The sequence below is a fragment of the Podospora anserina genome, chromosome 4, assembly GCF_000226545.1.
Source record: "Podospora anserina S mat+ genomic DNA chromosome 4, supercontig 4".
NCBI classification, from domain to species: domain Eukaryota; kingdom Fungi; phylum Ascomycota; class Sordariomycetes; order Sordariales; family Podosporaceae; genus Podospora; species Podospora anserina.
Genome location: NW_001914850.1, coordinates 2,338,324 through 2,353,044, shown reverse-complemented (window position 1 = coordinate 2,353,044; position 14,721 = coordinate 2,338,324). Strand labels below are relative to the sequence as shown.

The 14,721-nt window shown below is 53.8% G+C and overlaps 8 protein-coding genes across 8 annotated transcripts; 4 read left to right on the top strand and 4 right to left on the bottom strand.

The window, feature by feature from the left end:
• Positions 1 to 481: 481 nt before the first annotated feature.
• PODANS_4_4360 (uncharacterized protein) lies at positions 482 to 864 on the top strand (the record flags this gene model as incomplete). The annotated part of the gene is made up of 2 exons (XM_001906389.1): positions 482 to 588; positions 663 to 864. 2 exons carry the CDS (start codon positions 482 to 484, stop codon positions 862 to 864), a joined length of 309 nt encoding a protein of 102 aa, XP_001906424.1.
• Positions 865 to 1,140: 276 nt separating this feature from the next.
• Positions 1,141 to 1,438, top strand: PODANS_4_4370 (uncharacterized protein; the record flags this gene model as incomplete). The annotated part of the gene is made up of 2 exons (XM_001906388.1): positions 1,141 to 1,383; positions 1,436 to 1,438. The coding sequence occupies 2 exons, from the start codon at positions 1,141 to 1,143 to the stop codon at positions 1,436 to 1,438; spliced, it is 246 nt and encodes an 81-aa protein (XP_001906423.1).
• A 107-nt stretch (positions 1,439 to 1,545) lies between these two features.
• Positions 1,546 to 2,256, bottom strand: PODANS_4_4380 (uncharacterized protein; the record flags this gene model as incomplete). Its single annotated transcript, XM_001906387.1, has 2 exons — positions 1,546 to 1,906; positions 1,979 to 2,256. 2 exons carry the CDS (start codon positions 2,254 to 2,256, stop codon positions 1,546 to 1,548), a joined length of 639 nt encoding a protein of 212 aa, XP_001906422.1.
• Positions 2,257 to 2,577: 321 nt separating this feature from the next.
• Positions 2,578 to 3,657, bottom strand: PODANS_4_4390 (uncharacterized protein; the record flags this gene model as incomplete). Its single annotated transcript, XM_001906386.1, has 2 exons — positions 2,578 to 2,956; positions 3,041 to 3,657. The coding sequence occupies 2 exons, from the start codon at positions 3,655 to 3,657 to the stop codon at positions 2,578 to 2,580; spliced, it is 996 nt and encodes a 331-aa protein (XP_001906421.1).
• Positions 3,658 to 4,836: 1,179 nt separating this feature from the next.
• On the top strand, positions 4,837 to 7,912 carry PODANS_4_4400 (uncharacterized protein; the record flags this gene model as incomplete). Its single annotated transcript, XM_001906385.1, has 2 exons — positions 4,837 to 7,104; positions 7,172 to 7,912. 2 exons carry the CDS (start codon positions 4,837 to 4,839, stop codon positions 7,910 to 7,912), a joined length of 3,009 nt encoding a protein of 1,002 aa, XP_001906420.1.
• Positions 7,913 to 7,992: 80 nt separating this feature from the next.
• On the bottom strand, positions 7,993 to 9,675 carry PODANS_4_4410 (uncharacterized protein; the record flags this gene model as incomplete). Its single annotated transcript, XM_001906384.1, has 1 exon — positions 7,993 to 9,675. One exon carries the CDS (start codon positions 9,673 to 9,675, stop codon positions 7,993 to 7,995), a length of 1,683 nt encoding a protein of 560 aa, XP_001906419.1.
• A 715-nt stretch (positions 9,676 to 10,390) lies between these two features.
• PODANS_4_4415 (uncharacterized protein) lies at positions 10,391 to 11,872 on the top strand (the record flags this gene model as incomplete). Its single annotated transcript, XM_001906383.1, has 3 exons — positions 10,391 to 10,526; positions 10,591 to 10,872; positions 10,962 to 11,872. The coding sequence occupies 3 exons, from the start codon at positions 10,391 to 10,393 to the stop codon at positions 11,870 to 11,872; spliced, it is 1,329 nt and encodes a 442-aa protein (XP_001906418.1).
• A 603-nt stretch (positions 11,873 to 12,475) lies between these two features.
• Positions 12,476 to 12,961, bottom strand: PODANS_4_4420 (uncharacterized protein; the record flags this gene model as incomplete). Its single annotated transcript, XM_001906382.1, has 2 exons — positions 12,476 to 12,834; positions 12,904 to 12,961. The coding sequence occupies 2 exons, from the start codon at positions 12,959 to 12,961 to the stop codon at positions 12,476 to 12,478; spliced, it is 417 nt and encodes a 138-aa protein (XP_001906417.1).
• Positions 12,962 to 14,721: the final 1,760 nt, after the last annotated feature.

The following is a 14,721-nucleotide window of genomic DNA, read 5'->3' as shown; positions in this document are numbered from 1 at the left end:
CTTGGGCGGTGGCGTCAGATGGTGTATACGATTAAGCAAATATAAGTGAGAGCTGATAGGTAAACCTTCCTAACTTCCGGCCTCTGGGTTTATAATGCCGAATGCAAGACAGAGTTGTCACGGCGGACCGGCGCGTTTGTCGCTTCAACGGATTCATACCTACCTTGACTTTTAGTTTCAATTAGTAACCGTGGGCAGGTTGAGTGACAATGGTCCAAGCATACTGTACACAGAACTAGCCCACGTTGCGGACAGTGGCTTTCGTGGCGCCGCCGTAATGCCGCTGTGAATGGCTTGTTCCTGTTTCAGATAAGGCAAAACCAGGAGTGTTGGTATATATGCCTAAGTCCTATGCTCAATCACTCTGTACTCCCGTCAATTTGTTGGAGCAGACATTCATCGATCTACATCAAACTCGAGCAACACTACCATCGTGGGTCAAACAGCACTAAATGCTGAGCCGTTGACCACCCCCCTCCAGATGTTGGGAAATGTGCAATTTGATCCCTCAAGCCCCCCAAAGGTTAAATGTCCATTCTGCCGCCGGGTCACCACGGTTGAACGGGAGGAAGTCCGTAAAGGCACCGAGTGAGTTTCAATCACCACCCCATTGACAGCGTGTCTATGGCAGAGCTAACTGAGCTTGGAATGGCGGTTCACAGGCTATGGAGGAACCTATGCTGCATATTGTCAGCTCCTTTCTGCTTCTACAGTCTTGTGTACTGCTGGGACTATGTTGACTTCTTCTGTGCTGACTGCCATTCCAAGGTGGCGTGCCAGGAGTCTGAGAGAACGGGATCCGGCCTAGTGGTCTACGAACCTGGAGGTCAGACTCAGAGGTATCACTCGAGCACCACAGCTTAGAGCAATACCTGATAGTTACAGATATCTGTAGCTTGGTGACATCATTGTATCTTAGAAGAGAGAGTCTTGGCAGGCACCAATAAATCTCCCAGTTGTTTGCCCCACTCCGATGCTCTGGGACCAGCAATGACATCATTGCACCCATCGTCCCCAGCCTTTGTGTAACAAGCCAGCAATCAGGTCGCCTTCAAAACAGTTCAATTTGCCTAATCACCTTATGGCCATCACCATTTCTCGATACCCAGAACTCAACATCAACACACCACAGAAGCCAAAATGTCCGACATCATCGAGTCCCTTAAAGACGTCGTCGATCCTTCTCGGCGTGAACAGGCAACCACCGAGTCATATGATCCTCACACCCGCGGGCCATATCCTGACCACAAGCCCACAACCGACAACAATCCGGGGTCTCTTGCGGCTCCTGAAGCATCCCAGCCTGCCTTGGAGAAAGCAGACCCAGCGCGGAAGGAACAGGCTGATTTGAGTGAGACGGGCGCTAAAGAGAAAGAGACAAAGGTAAGCTCCCATGCCCCAGTCCACAGTATGTCAAAGAGTCTAACTTTGACAGTAAACGAGAGTGACGACCCGCGGAACGTTCTGGGCATTACGGGCAGCAAACAAACTGTATGATTAGCGCTTGTGGCACAACTGGAACCTATTCTACAAACTCTATTCCATCTAGTGACAACCGCCCTCATACAAGACGATGTGCTCGGGTACTACATCCCCATCAAAGGGGATCTGCACTAGCAGAGTAGGCTCATCGCTCGGGAATTCTGTATAATGGCCCGCTAGGGTACTGATGCTCTTCAAATCTGCTGCGATGAGCATAGACGACCTGAGAGTTCCTGGGAGGATGTAGGCGGTTTTGGTTTCTGGTTTTTTGTATTCCTGATCTTCTCTCACTACTCCCATGTCGACTTCACCGTGGCCAATTGACATCATGACGGAATCGTTCAGCGGACCTTTTCCATTTCCATCAGTCGGTCTCGGAGCCGGCGAGGTGATTCTGATAAGTCCGTTCAGTATTATGGAGAGTCTGCATGAATAATGATTCTTCAGCAGATTGCTCAAAATGAGACGCCAGAGAAGACTCATGGGGACAACAAACTGTGCGTGTGGTGCCCATGCCTCACCAATGTGAGTACGAGGTTCAATGCGTGACCAAACTGCCTTTGTCGTTTGCCCCCCAACAACGTAATTGGCCGCCTGCATTGCGTCGACTGGAAGTGAGGCCAGTTGCCAGCATTCCAGGACCGAATACCCGTCATGGGATGACAATGCCGTGATGTTCAGAGGAGGATGGGCTGGTTTGGTGGCCGTGTCAGTAGATGCACTGATGCACCGGAAAGCAGCTGATATAACGGCCAGATGAAGAATGGACCACATGACTATTGTTAGTAAATAAACAAGTCTACCGGTATGATTTCGGGCAAAACTATCTTAACCCAAAAGTCTCGGTAATATAATGCAGCGAGAAAGGAAAGAAGATGGAATGGAATCCGAGTGCGGACAAGGAGCGCGAGTAGATTGTCGGACGTCCGGGACACTTGCGGCTACTTGCATGAAATTAAACCAAGAGGATGTGGCTGGTGCAGGTGTAAGTCTTGGCCACATGGTTGACAATTGGAATCTATAGTAGGGTAGGTAGTTCATACATATAAAATGAGACATGTTGGTCTGTGTAGAGTAAGACGAGTTACAAACACCCTACTGCTTTACAACCCCCTTTACAGCCTCCCTGGCGTTCGCCAACTCCTGCTGAAGTTCAAGAAGCTTCGTGACATCTGCGCCGTGAAGAATCATGCTATGCTCCTGAGCTGCTTCGGTCAGCGCATCGCCAGGTGCAAAGCAGAAGCCCGCGAGGGGCTTGTTGTGCTTCTTCAATGTTGTGTAGAATTTCTCCTTTGCCTCCAACCATTCGGGCTCACTGCCCATTCCAAAGTTTGCAGGCAGATTCATACTGATGCGGCAGTCGAGCGCTCCGAGCCACACGACATCAATATCGGGGCACTCGGTGAGGATGGCGTCAAGGTTGTTGATGCCGGCAAGGGATTCAATTTGAACCATGACCGCCGCTTGGTCGTTCCTACAGCCGTTCAAGTCAGTCTCTCGTCTGCCTTCCATACCTCGTGGGTTTCGAAAAGAAGCAGAGAGGGAAAAGAAGGCTTACCAATTCTGCCAAACATCTCTCGCACCGTCGTAACCCTGATCGGTGAGGGTAGGAATCAATCGAAAGGGTGGCGCTGATCTTGTGCCCCTGTTCTTGGTTCCGAACTTGGAGCTGCTCATGACATGCTTTGCCTCTTCGACCGTCTCCAACTGAGGGATGACAATGCTGGCGCCGGCATCGAGGGCAAAGCCAATGGCAGCGTGGTCGTGGCCGGGAACCCGAACGAATGGGATGGTTTTGCCCTGGCTCATGAAGATGGCGTCGTGGACAAGAGACGTCATGGTCTCGACGTTGCAGGAAGTGTGCTCCCAGTCAATCCACACCACATCAAACCCGAAGGGAGCCATGTAACGCATGAGCGGAATCGAAGATAGGCCTGCGTAGAAGCCGATAAGAGGTGGGATCTTCTTCTCGTGGGCATCTCGTATGGCTTGACGGGCCCGATGTGGCTGGAACATGGAAGGTCCGAGGTAGGCTTGCATGCCTTGAGGAGGGCCGGACGGGTAAGCAGTTGTCACCTTGGGACCAGCAGCTCGGCGCTCTTCGAGCGACTTGGCCAGCGGGCCAAAGCTCTTGATCTCCTCCTCGGTAAGCTGTGTGCCGTTGGTTTCAGGCATGGTGAATGTGTGAAGGCTGAGGTTGTGTCTTTGGTTTGTTGAGGGATGAGCCTGTGTGTCTGAGGTAGTTGTGATGATAGATCTGGCTTCACTAGATCGGTGAAGGGTCGCAGATGCCCTCCTTCTTATAGGCTTTTCCAGTGCCAAATGGCTTTGGTATTATAAATCAACGATACAAAAGATCTTGCGGTGTGCTGCCCGGAACTACATCATGTCCGCATGGGCAGCTCGGTCTTAGCGGAACCCCCTGCCATCGTTCACTTTGTCCATGGGATCCATCAAGTAGGTACCAGGCAGGTATCTACATGGTGGCTACCTGAGCTAGAAAGTGACTAGCACGGCTTATCGTACCACTGCTTTACCAGAGCAGGGTACTGGGCTAACGACATTGTATCCCATACGGTCGGTTCCCTGTTAACAGAGGAGGCCAATGGTGTTACCTCCAACCGATGGGCCTGTTGTGTCTTAAAGGAGCCACTTTCGGTGCCTTCGCAAATACACAACGTCGCGGCCGCAACCACCAACCACTCGGCTTACAGTATTTCCGCATGTTGTTGGTTGTTGGACACCCAGCCGCGTGGGTTACCACCTAATACGGATAGCAATCTTGTCTTGGCGCAAGGCAGTCAATGCAAGTCAGCAGCGATACTACAGTCTCGAAAGCTGTGGAATATAATTAACAACATCAAGACCGAATCCCGGCGGTCAAAAATCCTTCCAGGAGCTGATAGTAGGGTTGTGCACGAGTCCGACAAAGCCAGTTGCGCGCGGCTTCCAATCAGTCCGCATATCGCTCCGAAATCGAATCGAGTTCAATGGGCTTAGCATGTCAGCTTGAGGCCAAATTGTTGCGAGTTGTGACGAAAGTCCGTGATACGGGAAGAGCCGCTCGGTGCTGACCAAGCAAGCCAGGTTGCCCACGGCGGAGATTGCGGTGCTGGCTAGGGTTAGGGTCTCCTGCCACTTCAGTATGCCAAGCCTAGATAGATGGATCAAACGTCATCTGGGGTTTGTGGCTGCCAAGCCGGGATTGTGCATTGTCGCTGTGCAACCACCTGGCCAGCAAAGACAACACTTCACCCATTCTTTGGTGCAGAGCGCAAACCGCCATACGGAGTACCTAGTATTCCTTCATATGTCAAGAGAACGCGCTGAGATGGTGTGAACCACCGACTAATCATGGCGACCATAGTCGGCGAGGGGCCTGACGAGGACTCCTTCACCCCTTCTACGACCAACGGCCCCAGCGCTGTCAAGCTTGCCCACCGCAAGCTGTCTCAATCTATCAGCCATCTCCCATCACCAATACTGACACCGAGCGATCCACGTCCAGACCCGACAACCGAAGAACAACTTGTTTACGAGCGCGCGACTACAAGCCCAACGAGAGGTGTCCCGACACCAGAACCCTCGGAAGAAAGCCAAAGCGATGTCGAGCCCTCAGCGGAGCTATCCTCCTCTGAAGGGAACAGCCACGATGCAAAGCCCGAAATTCTGAACCAGACGACCGTCGCCGTCCCCAAGACACGAAGTCGGTCAAACACAAAAACAAGCAACCCGGGCGGCGGCGTGAGGAGACTGTCAGCCTCCAAAATGCAAGAGCTGACTGCAGCCCCCGAATCCCTCCCAGTGGCTGCCGTGCCAGAGCGCAGGCTAGCAGATCAACCGTTGAGCGCGGGAATCGCCGAGACCATCAGCCGGACCGCTGTGGCCGATCGTCACGAGTTTCCACGGGTGGACGGCTTGGATACTCGACAGGATGCGGGAAACGCACGACCAACCTTTCAGGCACGCCCGAATCTGGGTGGAAGGACGTTGTCTACGCCGCCAATGAGCAGACGAAAGTCGACGAGTCAACCTCCTGCGCAGTCGCCCTCCTCGAATCGGCGCAATTCTTTTCAACCGCCTCCTCGGCCCGCCCCTCTTGATCTAGAAGGCAAGGGAAATCACGCTTCGGAAACGTCTAAACAGCCGTCACCTAGGAGGGGTGACGCCGCGGAAGACATCCCTCCTTCACCTGTACCGCCATCGGTACCGCTGCCGCCAATGTCGGTCCCTACGCTTCTTCAGCTGGAATTGGCAGGTCAGCGGCCCAGTCCGTTGTACATTCACCACTCCTATACCACCGATATACCCTACGAATCTAGTGCGGTCAAGTTTGAGCGTCTCAAAAACGTCATGATGCTCCCGTGGTTTCTGGAAAGAACCATCATCTTTGGGGCGCTGGCTTGCTTGGATGCTTGGCTTTGGACATTTACAATTCTGCCAATGCGATTTTGTCTTTCGCTTTCTATCTTGGTTCAGTGGTGGTGCCATGTCCTACAAAAAGAAGCAAGGTGGCTGGTCGGTTTTGTCTGGTACGGGCTTGGACGCATGTGGGAGAGAGGACGGCGTGGCAGGTCTACGTCCAAGATCAACCACCATGATTTGGGCCAAATGGATGAGTCTAGGAGCCGTAGCAGGGCACGCGATGTAGGGGATGGCGTCGGGGGCCAGTCCTCTGGGGTCTCTGCTGCTGCCGGCGAGCCAACCTCTCGTCGCCGTGAGACCTCTCGTACACACAGCGGCGGTTCGGTTCCGTTGTCTAAGCGACCAAGCAACCGGCCGCCGAGGACCTTTCGACATCGACGAACCAAGTCAAGCCCATCGAATCTGACGTCGTACAACAAGGCCGATCTTTTGCAAGGTGCCATCATTATTTGCAGCTCCGTTGCCCTGATGAACCTAGACGCCAGCCGGATGTACCATTTCATCCGTGCACAGTCCGCCATCAAACTATACGCCATCTACAACCTGCTCGAAGTAGGAGACCGGCTCATGTCGGCTCTTGGTCAGGACGTTTTGGAGTGCTTGTTTAGTGCCGAGACGCTGTCTAGGAATAGCTCTGGCCGCTCCAAGGTTATGCTTCCGCTGGGCATGTTTCTAGGTGCTCTTGTGTACAACATTTTACACTCTGTCATCCTGTTCTACCAGGTCATTGCGCTCAATGTTGCTGTCAACTCGTACTCGAATGCGCTGATGACGCTGCTCTTGTCGAATCAGTTCGTGGAGATCAAGAGCTCCGTCTTTAAACGCTTCGAAAAGGAGAACACGTTTCAGCTAGCCTGCGCCGACATTGTGGAGCGTTTTCAGCTCTGGATCATGCTCGTCATTATCGCCATGCGCAACATTGTGGAAGTGGGAGGATTCTGGGTTCCGGGCGCGGGCGGCGACGATGGCGGCCCGAGCAGTTTTCCGCTTCACACCTCATCGATACTCCCGGCTAGCTTCACCATCATGCCGTCGTGGCTCTGGTCTGGCGAGGTTTTGTCTCCCTTTTTTGTCGTGATTGGCAGTGAAATGGTTGTGGACTGGGTCAAGCACGCTTTCGTGAACAAATTCAACAACATCAAACCGACGTTTTACAGCCGGATTCTTGATATTCTCTGCAAGGATTACTACACTAATGTAGGCACAGCCCCCACCCTTTCTCAAAGTCCCTGTCATTGTTCCGTCGCTAACCTGTCACCCCCAGGCCTTCGTAACCCCCTCACTAACTCGCCGCCTTGGCCTTCCTGTTATGCCCTTATCCTGCCTCTTTATTAGGGCATCTGTGCAGATCTATAACATGTTCCTAGCCACGCACCTGCCGACGCCTTTGCCGCCATCAACACAGACGGCCTTGTCGGTGGACTCGGCCGCCCCATCCCCAGCCATGGTGGCTGCCCTGGACAGGCTGGACAATCTCATCCGCAACGCCCTCGGCCGGGCGGTTTACGGTTCGCCCTACCCCGATCTCGTTTCCTCCCCAGACAATGCCACATCGGAACAGGTAGCCGCTGCGGCGCAGGCGGGAATGGGCACCAAGCTTTGGATGAGGTGGCAGTTCACCTCGGATGACATCATCGCCGGCTTGACCATGGTTGTTGTTTTCCTGCTCGTCTTTTTGTTGCTGTTGATTATCAAGATGCTGCTGGGCATGGTGCTGCTGCGGTACTCGAGAGACCGGTACGCCAAGATGAAGATGAAGGAGCATGCCATCGCCATTGGCAAACAAGAACGCGAGAGCTTTGACGCCAAGGGCAGACGGGTTGGCGGCTATGGAAACGTGGAAGTCGGGGATGACAGGAGGAGGTGGATCTTTGCTGACGACCCAGAAGGGCTGCGCAAAGTGCAGGAGCGAGACAAGAGAAATCGGGACAAGGAAGAGAGGGAAAAGGAAAAGGATTTCAGCGGCGTCGTGAGGTATGAGATGGTCGCTCGGAGGATATGGTAGAAGCATGCATGCATAAAAATGGCGTTTCAACGGTATGGCTGATGATAGTTGATTGCTATTATTATTATCTCCTTCGACGTTCAAATGAACCGCTCCCCCTCTTGTGGCGTAAGCTGGCTCTGTAGCCCCTTTTTGCCCACCTGCATGGCCCTTTCAAGCTCCCGTTCTTCTTCCCTCAGCCTGGCACGCTCAAACTGGAGCTTCTTTTCCTGCCTGTGCTTTTCTTCCTGCACCGCCCGCTCCCTGTCCTGAAGCGCCCTTTCCCGCTTGCGTCTTTCTTCCTTGGCCTTTTTCGTCGCCTCATCCTCTCCCGCCCCTTGCTCTGCGCCCGAGTCAGGGGGAGGCCCCAGCCCAGCAATGTAACCCTCCACAAATTCATCTCTGGACTTTGTATCGAGGGACCAGTACCGAAGATCCGTCAAGACGGCGGGTGGTAAGGAGGAGGCGGAAGACCGGTTGTTGAGCTGCGACAGGGGAACCGATTCGAGCAGTTTCTTGAGGTCGGATTTCAGCGTGGACTGGGGAAGTTTGAGCCGCGAGATGTATTCCCGGTACCACTTTTCCCTGTCCTTGTCAGCCACTTTGATATCCTTCATGGCGTCCTCCCGCTTATATTTTCGTTTGAACTCGGCCCAGTAGAGCTTTGGCGTGGCCTTGTCCTGCAGCAGGGCGAAGTAGGCGATACGGGGGTCCTTTTTCTCTTGCTTTTGTCGCAGCTCCTTGAGCTCCTGAATCGTGATTCTGGACCACTCCTCCCAGACCTCCTTGCGGGCTTTTGTAGTGGGCAAGACTGTGTACCGGGGGTCGTCTACGATCCTGCCCTGCTCTATCAAGGTATCCCAAGGGCTGTAGGGGTTTATGTTGAAGTCGGACAGCATGTCTTTGAAAAGCTCGCGGGCGTCGTCGTCGGATAGCTGGGGGGCCGCCTCGCCATGGTCATAATCGTCGTAGTCTTGGCCCATCTCGTAGTCTTCTCCATAGTCAGCACCCATGGCGGCCAACTGCGCAGCGATGTCTTCCTCGGTAAACTCGACCGGCCCGTTGTTTTCGCTTTGGTCGGGATCCTCGGTTCGTTGGCGCTTCGTGGCGTGGCCATCGCCGCCATCCTCGTCGTCGGTCACTTCGACTTCTTCGTATTCAGAACTGTCGTAGTCCTTCTCTTGTTCTTCAGGACCGTCTGTTTTTTCCGGCGGGCCTTCAGAGCCTTGAAGCGTATCCAAAGCTTTGCCCTCTGCCTTTTGGCGAATGCGCGCCTTGTCGAGCTCAAGAATGGCGGGCATGAGCTTCTCGGGAATTCGCCAGTAACTGGCATTCTTGGCCGAGTTGTAGGCAAATCGGCGGCCGTATTTGGTGTACACGAGGATCCATGGTTCATGGCCGGGAATAGCCACCTTTGATCGCGGCTTGTCGATGGGCTGTGGTTTTGGTCGCGCGTGGGAACCGCCTCGGCCTCCCGGCCCACGCCCACCACGCTGTTGCCCTGGCTGGTGCTGTGGCTGGCCATACTGTGACATGAAGGCATTGGCGACATTGGGATCGGAGAGGTTTATCTGGGGTACGGCTTGGTGTTGCCAAAAGCTCGATGCCGGGTTAGCGGACGGCGCGGTTGGAGGGGCTGCTGCCGTGACAGGCCGCTTGTAGGTGGACTCTTTGGTTTCGGCATTGTAATAGTACGTGTGCCCCGTCGGGGCTTTGTGCTCAGTCCAGCCTGGCGGAAGAGGAGGCGCCTTGTAGGTCGACTTGAGCGCTGGCTGCGGCTGCATTGTCGTGGTGATGGATGCTATTGTCGCGGTGCTGCCGTTGGTGCAGTTGTTGCGCCACCAGTGATGATGATGCTCTGGCGCCCAGATGCCAAAATTAAGTGGGTCGTTTTTCCTGCATGCTGATTGGCCACGGGCATTCCAGTTGTCTGTCTGTCAGTTCCCCAGATTCTAGGTTCTCAACGGGCCAGCCGTCAGCAGCTCTGATTCCTGAAGCCATCACCAATTTTAGCCCAAAATGTAACAATCCGGGTGCCGTCATTTTGCGTTGGGCTCGTCGCATTGTTTGCCCGTGTCTCATGTCACTGGGCCAGTCACTGCCCTATCTTCCCCAGACGAACTGAACAATTTCGACCTGATGCAACACATTGGATCCCACATCGCCCATCTGGGCAGCCTCAGAGTCAGGGCGCTGTCCATTTGTGCAAGTGGTGACAGCGCTCAGCAGAAACCCCTGGCAGTTGGCGCCTTGGATTGCGCTGGAATTCTGTGCTGGACCAATCAGCACCCGTCGTGTTGGGACTTGATGTGCATCATCGACCACTGAGGGGCTGCCGCGATGCTTTGGGAATCAACGGGCCACCTCATGCGTTAGTTCTCGGTAGCCAACGTCCGAGGGTTTTTTTTTCCCTTTGATCGTCACCGCTTCCATGATAAAATACCATGGACTCCTCCCTGCCCACAAAACATATCCATTCAGCAGTAGTCAATATTCACCATGTTTGCCCCATCGTCCCCATATCTCCATCTCCAACACCATCAATTTGATAGAGCCATGAATCCACCATACTACAGCAGTCGAGCCGGCGTCAGGGGGAAGAGGAGTTCGGGTCCGTCAACCTGCACTTGTCGTTGTAAGTGAAAACCCCTCAACCTCATCGGCCATGGCCATGTTCACCGTCTCACCGTCGCTCCCAGCCCGGCGAAGAGGATGTGGCAGAACACTTCCGGCTTGTCCAAACTGTCGCCGCCAGGGCCAGGAATTCGCCATGGGATCATGGCATCGTGGTAATGACGGCCGCCTTGTGGCCCGCGGCGGCCACCAGCGTGGCATTCTCTCGGTCCGGTCCAGAAAAGTCGATCTTGCCAACAAGCGAGCCGGCCACCACCCCGTAAAGAAACACAGCTTCATCCTCTCCTTGCCACGGGGTCTTTCCCTTGCCCGCCTGGTCAGGGGGGACAAGTCTTGTTACCGTCAGAGTGAGCTTTTCTTTTCTTGTTCATTGCTTCCTTTTGCCTCTGTCTCCACTGCGGTTCAGAACAACAGTGTACTTAGCATTATCTATCAGAAAATGGCGATCTCCCCCTCAGCGTCTCGTTCCCCCTTTCAGACGGTGAAGATTTGGAAATGACGGATCTCTACGAACTCTTGGTCAAGATGTCTCTGTGTGAAGAGGAGGCGATGCAGCAAGAACAGCAATTTGAAGCCCTTTCACTCCCATGTGTCGAAATCGATATGCAGGACGAAATTCCAGCCGTGTTCCAACGGGAGGCTACACCTCCGCCTGAATCCTCCTCCGAGCCAGCATCCATCTCTTCCTCGGCTACTTCTTCGGCCTCGTCATCACCGGTAACAACGCCCGAAGTTGACTCTCAGGGTGAGACAGCAAAGGACGGGCCAAGTCGGGAGGCCGAGACGGAAGCAGAGGTCAAAGCTGAGCAGGTCGAGCCAGATACTGAAGAAGAACCAGCGAGCGAGCAAGCCTGTATCATGCAAGAGCAAACGGAAGCTTCAACGGCCAAACCCACCACCCCTCCCCAATCACTCCTCAACATTCTTCACCCCCTCCATCAGTCCACCCCCCTTGACGAGGCGGACCTGGCCACCATACTCAACTGGCTCCTTCAGCCCGATATCTTCAGTCACTTGTCGGTCCAATCGTCCTCGGCCAAATCATTTTTCACCGCACCCCCCAAGGATGACGATGGCTCCCCTTTCCCCAGCACAGACCACTTCCTCCAGATCATGGAGGTTATCTCCCAGCTCACCGCCAAAGTCCTCATGAAACCTTCCTCTGTCGACGCCGAGGTCCAAGAAAAGGGGCGGGTGGAGATCACCGCCGAACACCTTTCCGTCATCATGAACTTGAGGCTGCTTCTGGACTATGCGGCCAGGGTCTTGTGCATCAGGAGCATCGAGACTCAGAACAACAACACTAGCACCATGGGTGCCAATGCCAATGCTCGGCAAGTGGCTTGAGCATACCTGTTCCTCGAGGGGAGAGAGCTTTCCTTTGCTTAGACAACAGCACGATTTCCTTTGTTTGAATGGGATCAATCTGGGTTTATGGGGGTCGTTGGAGTTCAGGGTTGATGGTAATACGGCCCACAATGGCAGAAGGCGATGAGACACGTTTATGAATTATGATGGGGAATGACTGCATATCGATGACTTATGACAGCATGGGGTGGCGTTTTACTTGGTTGATTTTATAGTGGGGGATATGTAAGGTTGTGCTTTGGACAGGCTGTATTGTCTTCCTCTATGGAGTAGGGGGGCATGCACCGCATATCATAGTTTCTTTTGTCAGCATCAGATGGCGCTGAATAGAGATATTTAGCTCAAGGTTCTTTGCCAAAGTTCCATTTCTTCGAGCCCCAATCGGGCACCATTGCTATAAACTGTTTGGACGTGATAATATCATTACATTACGAGTCCCTAGTCCATAACTAGGATTAGTGGTTTGACCTCCCTTTCATCAGTCAATCCACCTTCGCCAAGCCATAGGTACCGTAGTTCATTAGCCGTCATCAATCATCACGTTCTCCTGTTCAGCTCAGCACTGCCCGTCCACTGCTCCCATCACGATTTGTCCCATTCCCCTCCAGCCTGAGTCTCATTGCACTTTCTCTGGTTGCTTGTGTTGCTTCCTCTGCCGCACCAGATATTCACCCTCCCAAACGACTTGTCCGTTTTTGGCCTCCGCCGATGGTCGCACCACCACCCGGTTGGCGTGTGGTTGGTCGGGCTGGCACAAAATGTGAGGCAGCAGTCTGTCTTGTTTGGAAACCAGACGTAGCTCCACGCCATGAATGGAAAATCGTAAAAGCCTTCTTCAGTGTACACGCGTGTCTTGTCACCGGTGTATTGGGGCTCTTCCCACGCTTGAAGCATGAATCCCACGTTTGGGGTTTCATCATCGAGAGACGAAGCTGCTGGTCTGCTGTGATGAGTTAGCAAAAGTCCGGGGAAACGACAACAGACAAAAAGTAAAAGGGGAGGCCACGCACTCGGATGATGTCCTGTTGGTCGCGGGTGTTGTAGTCTTTGGCGGCGAACTCTCGCCATGCTTTGCTCTCATCACGCCCGCCACACCACCTCCCACTGCCGCTCCGATTAGGACAATGACGGCAACCAGCACCATGGTGAATGTCCGTTTGCCGAGACCGCATGTCTTCTTCTTTTCATCCTTCAGATGAGGCCCAACATACAACTCTTCCTTTCCAACCGGCGATACGGGCTCCCAGGGCACTGAGCTGTTTGGGCTGAGGGCGCCCATGGGCATTCCACTTGCACTTTGCGGCCATAATGGCTGCCGATCTTGATTTTGCCTGTAAACGTCTGCTGTGGGGGTTGGGGGCTCGAATGGCAGTTTGGGGGCATCGTCATAATCGGCGGGGTATTTGTACTGTGCATAAACACGTTGGGGATCACCGACATAGTAATTAGAGATGACCTGAGGCCCGGAATCAGCAATGACCTCGGGCAAGGGTGTCGGCGGTTTGGGGACAACCTCTGGGAGGTCTTCGGGGCGCCCCATGTCGGTGGTGTTTTTCTACGACAATTTCTGGGACTTGCTTGGTGTCTTGAAGACCCTGGCAAAACCGGGACCTGTTGTTTTGTATTCCAAAATGCATATGAGGCTCGCCAGGGGGTGACTACCAAGGGCCCCCAAAATTTCTAGAGACAGCTCTAATAAAGATGCCCCCTTGGCGTAAGACGGAAGAATTACAAGCAGTTTTTGCACGTCACAGTTTCACGGCCAGCCTGCCGACTTTAAAAGCGGTGACCCGGGCTGAGGGCTGGGGCTACACTTGCGCCTCTTTTTGTTTCAGTGGAAGAGAGGGTAAACGCATGCTGATTTGTTCGTGGCCGAAGCTGAAAGGTCTCACCCTTCTTGTGCCGCAATGACCGTCTGGGGTATCGCGAGTCTACTTGACGCCGTGTCACATCGCCTTGCGGGCTGTGGAAAAGACCAGCCAGTGTGGCATAAAGTTACCGGTGTCGTACCATTGGGGAGTTGAGGTCCAAGTTTGGGCTCATGGGAGATCCCAAACCGCGACCAACATTCGCTTGTGTCTGTAGGCCGCGCTAAAAGACACAGCCTTCAGGGTGCGAACAAGGAAGGGGGTATAAGATGCCGAGATATTGACTGATCGGTTTCTCACAAGAGAAGCAAGAGAGGCTCTGGTGCTTGATATATATAGCTGTTGATGTATGCGCCAATCTTGGAACGATCGGGCCACCAAGCGGCTGCCCGCAACGGCTTTCCTTGGCACCCCCTGAGAAGCTTGTTTAGAAAGCGCCAATGAAGTGCCAGTTTCTAGCAACCGCGAAACCAAGATGAATATAGTGGAAGAAATACATCCCAAACCATCTTGTGGGTTGTTGAGATTCGACACCGACCGGCGATACGATGCGAAACCGACGCAAACCGTGTTCGGGAAGTGACTGGGGGTGTCTTTTTCTGCATCAGATAATTTTTCGGTGCGGGGTAGGTTCGTAGTGTACCTACACAGTAGAGGTGCTGTCGCGGCGGCAGGGATGAGGGTTGGTACAGGAACCGACTCAGGTTTGCCTGTGTGCCGGTACCTTAGGTAGGTCGACTGCAGGGAACGCAAGAGACGAGGCCGACGTCGGCTTGCCAGAAGCAGACACGGTACAGCAGATGGGCGCATGTGAAAGCTGGTGATGGGGATGAGGGCAAATACACGGCAATTCTGGCATCCCAGTCGTCCGATCCTGCCACGACGCACCCACTCGCCAGCAGCTGCCAAGATGCAGGTGGGCATGGGGTGGGGCTGATTGATCTTATCAGATTATCAGAT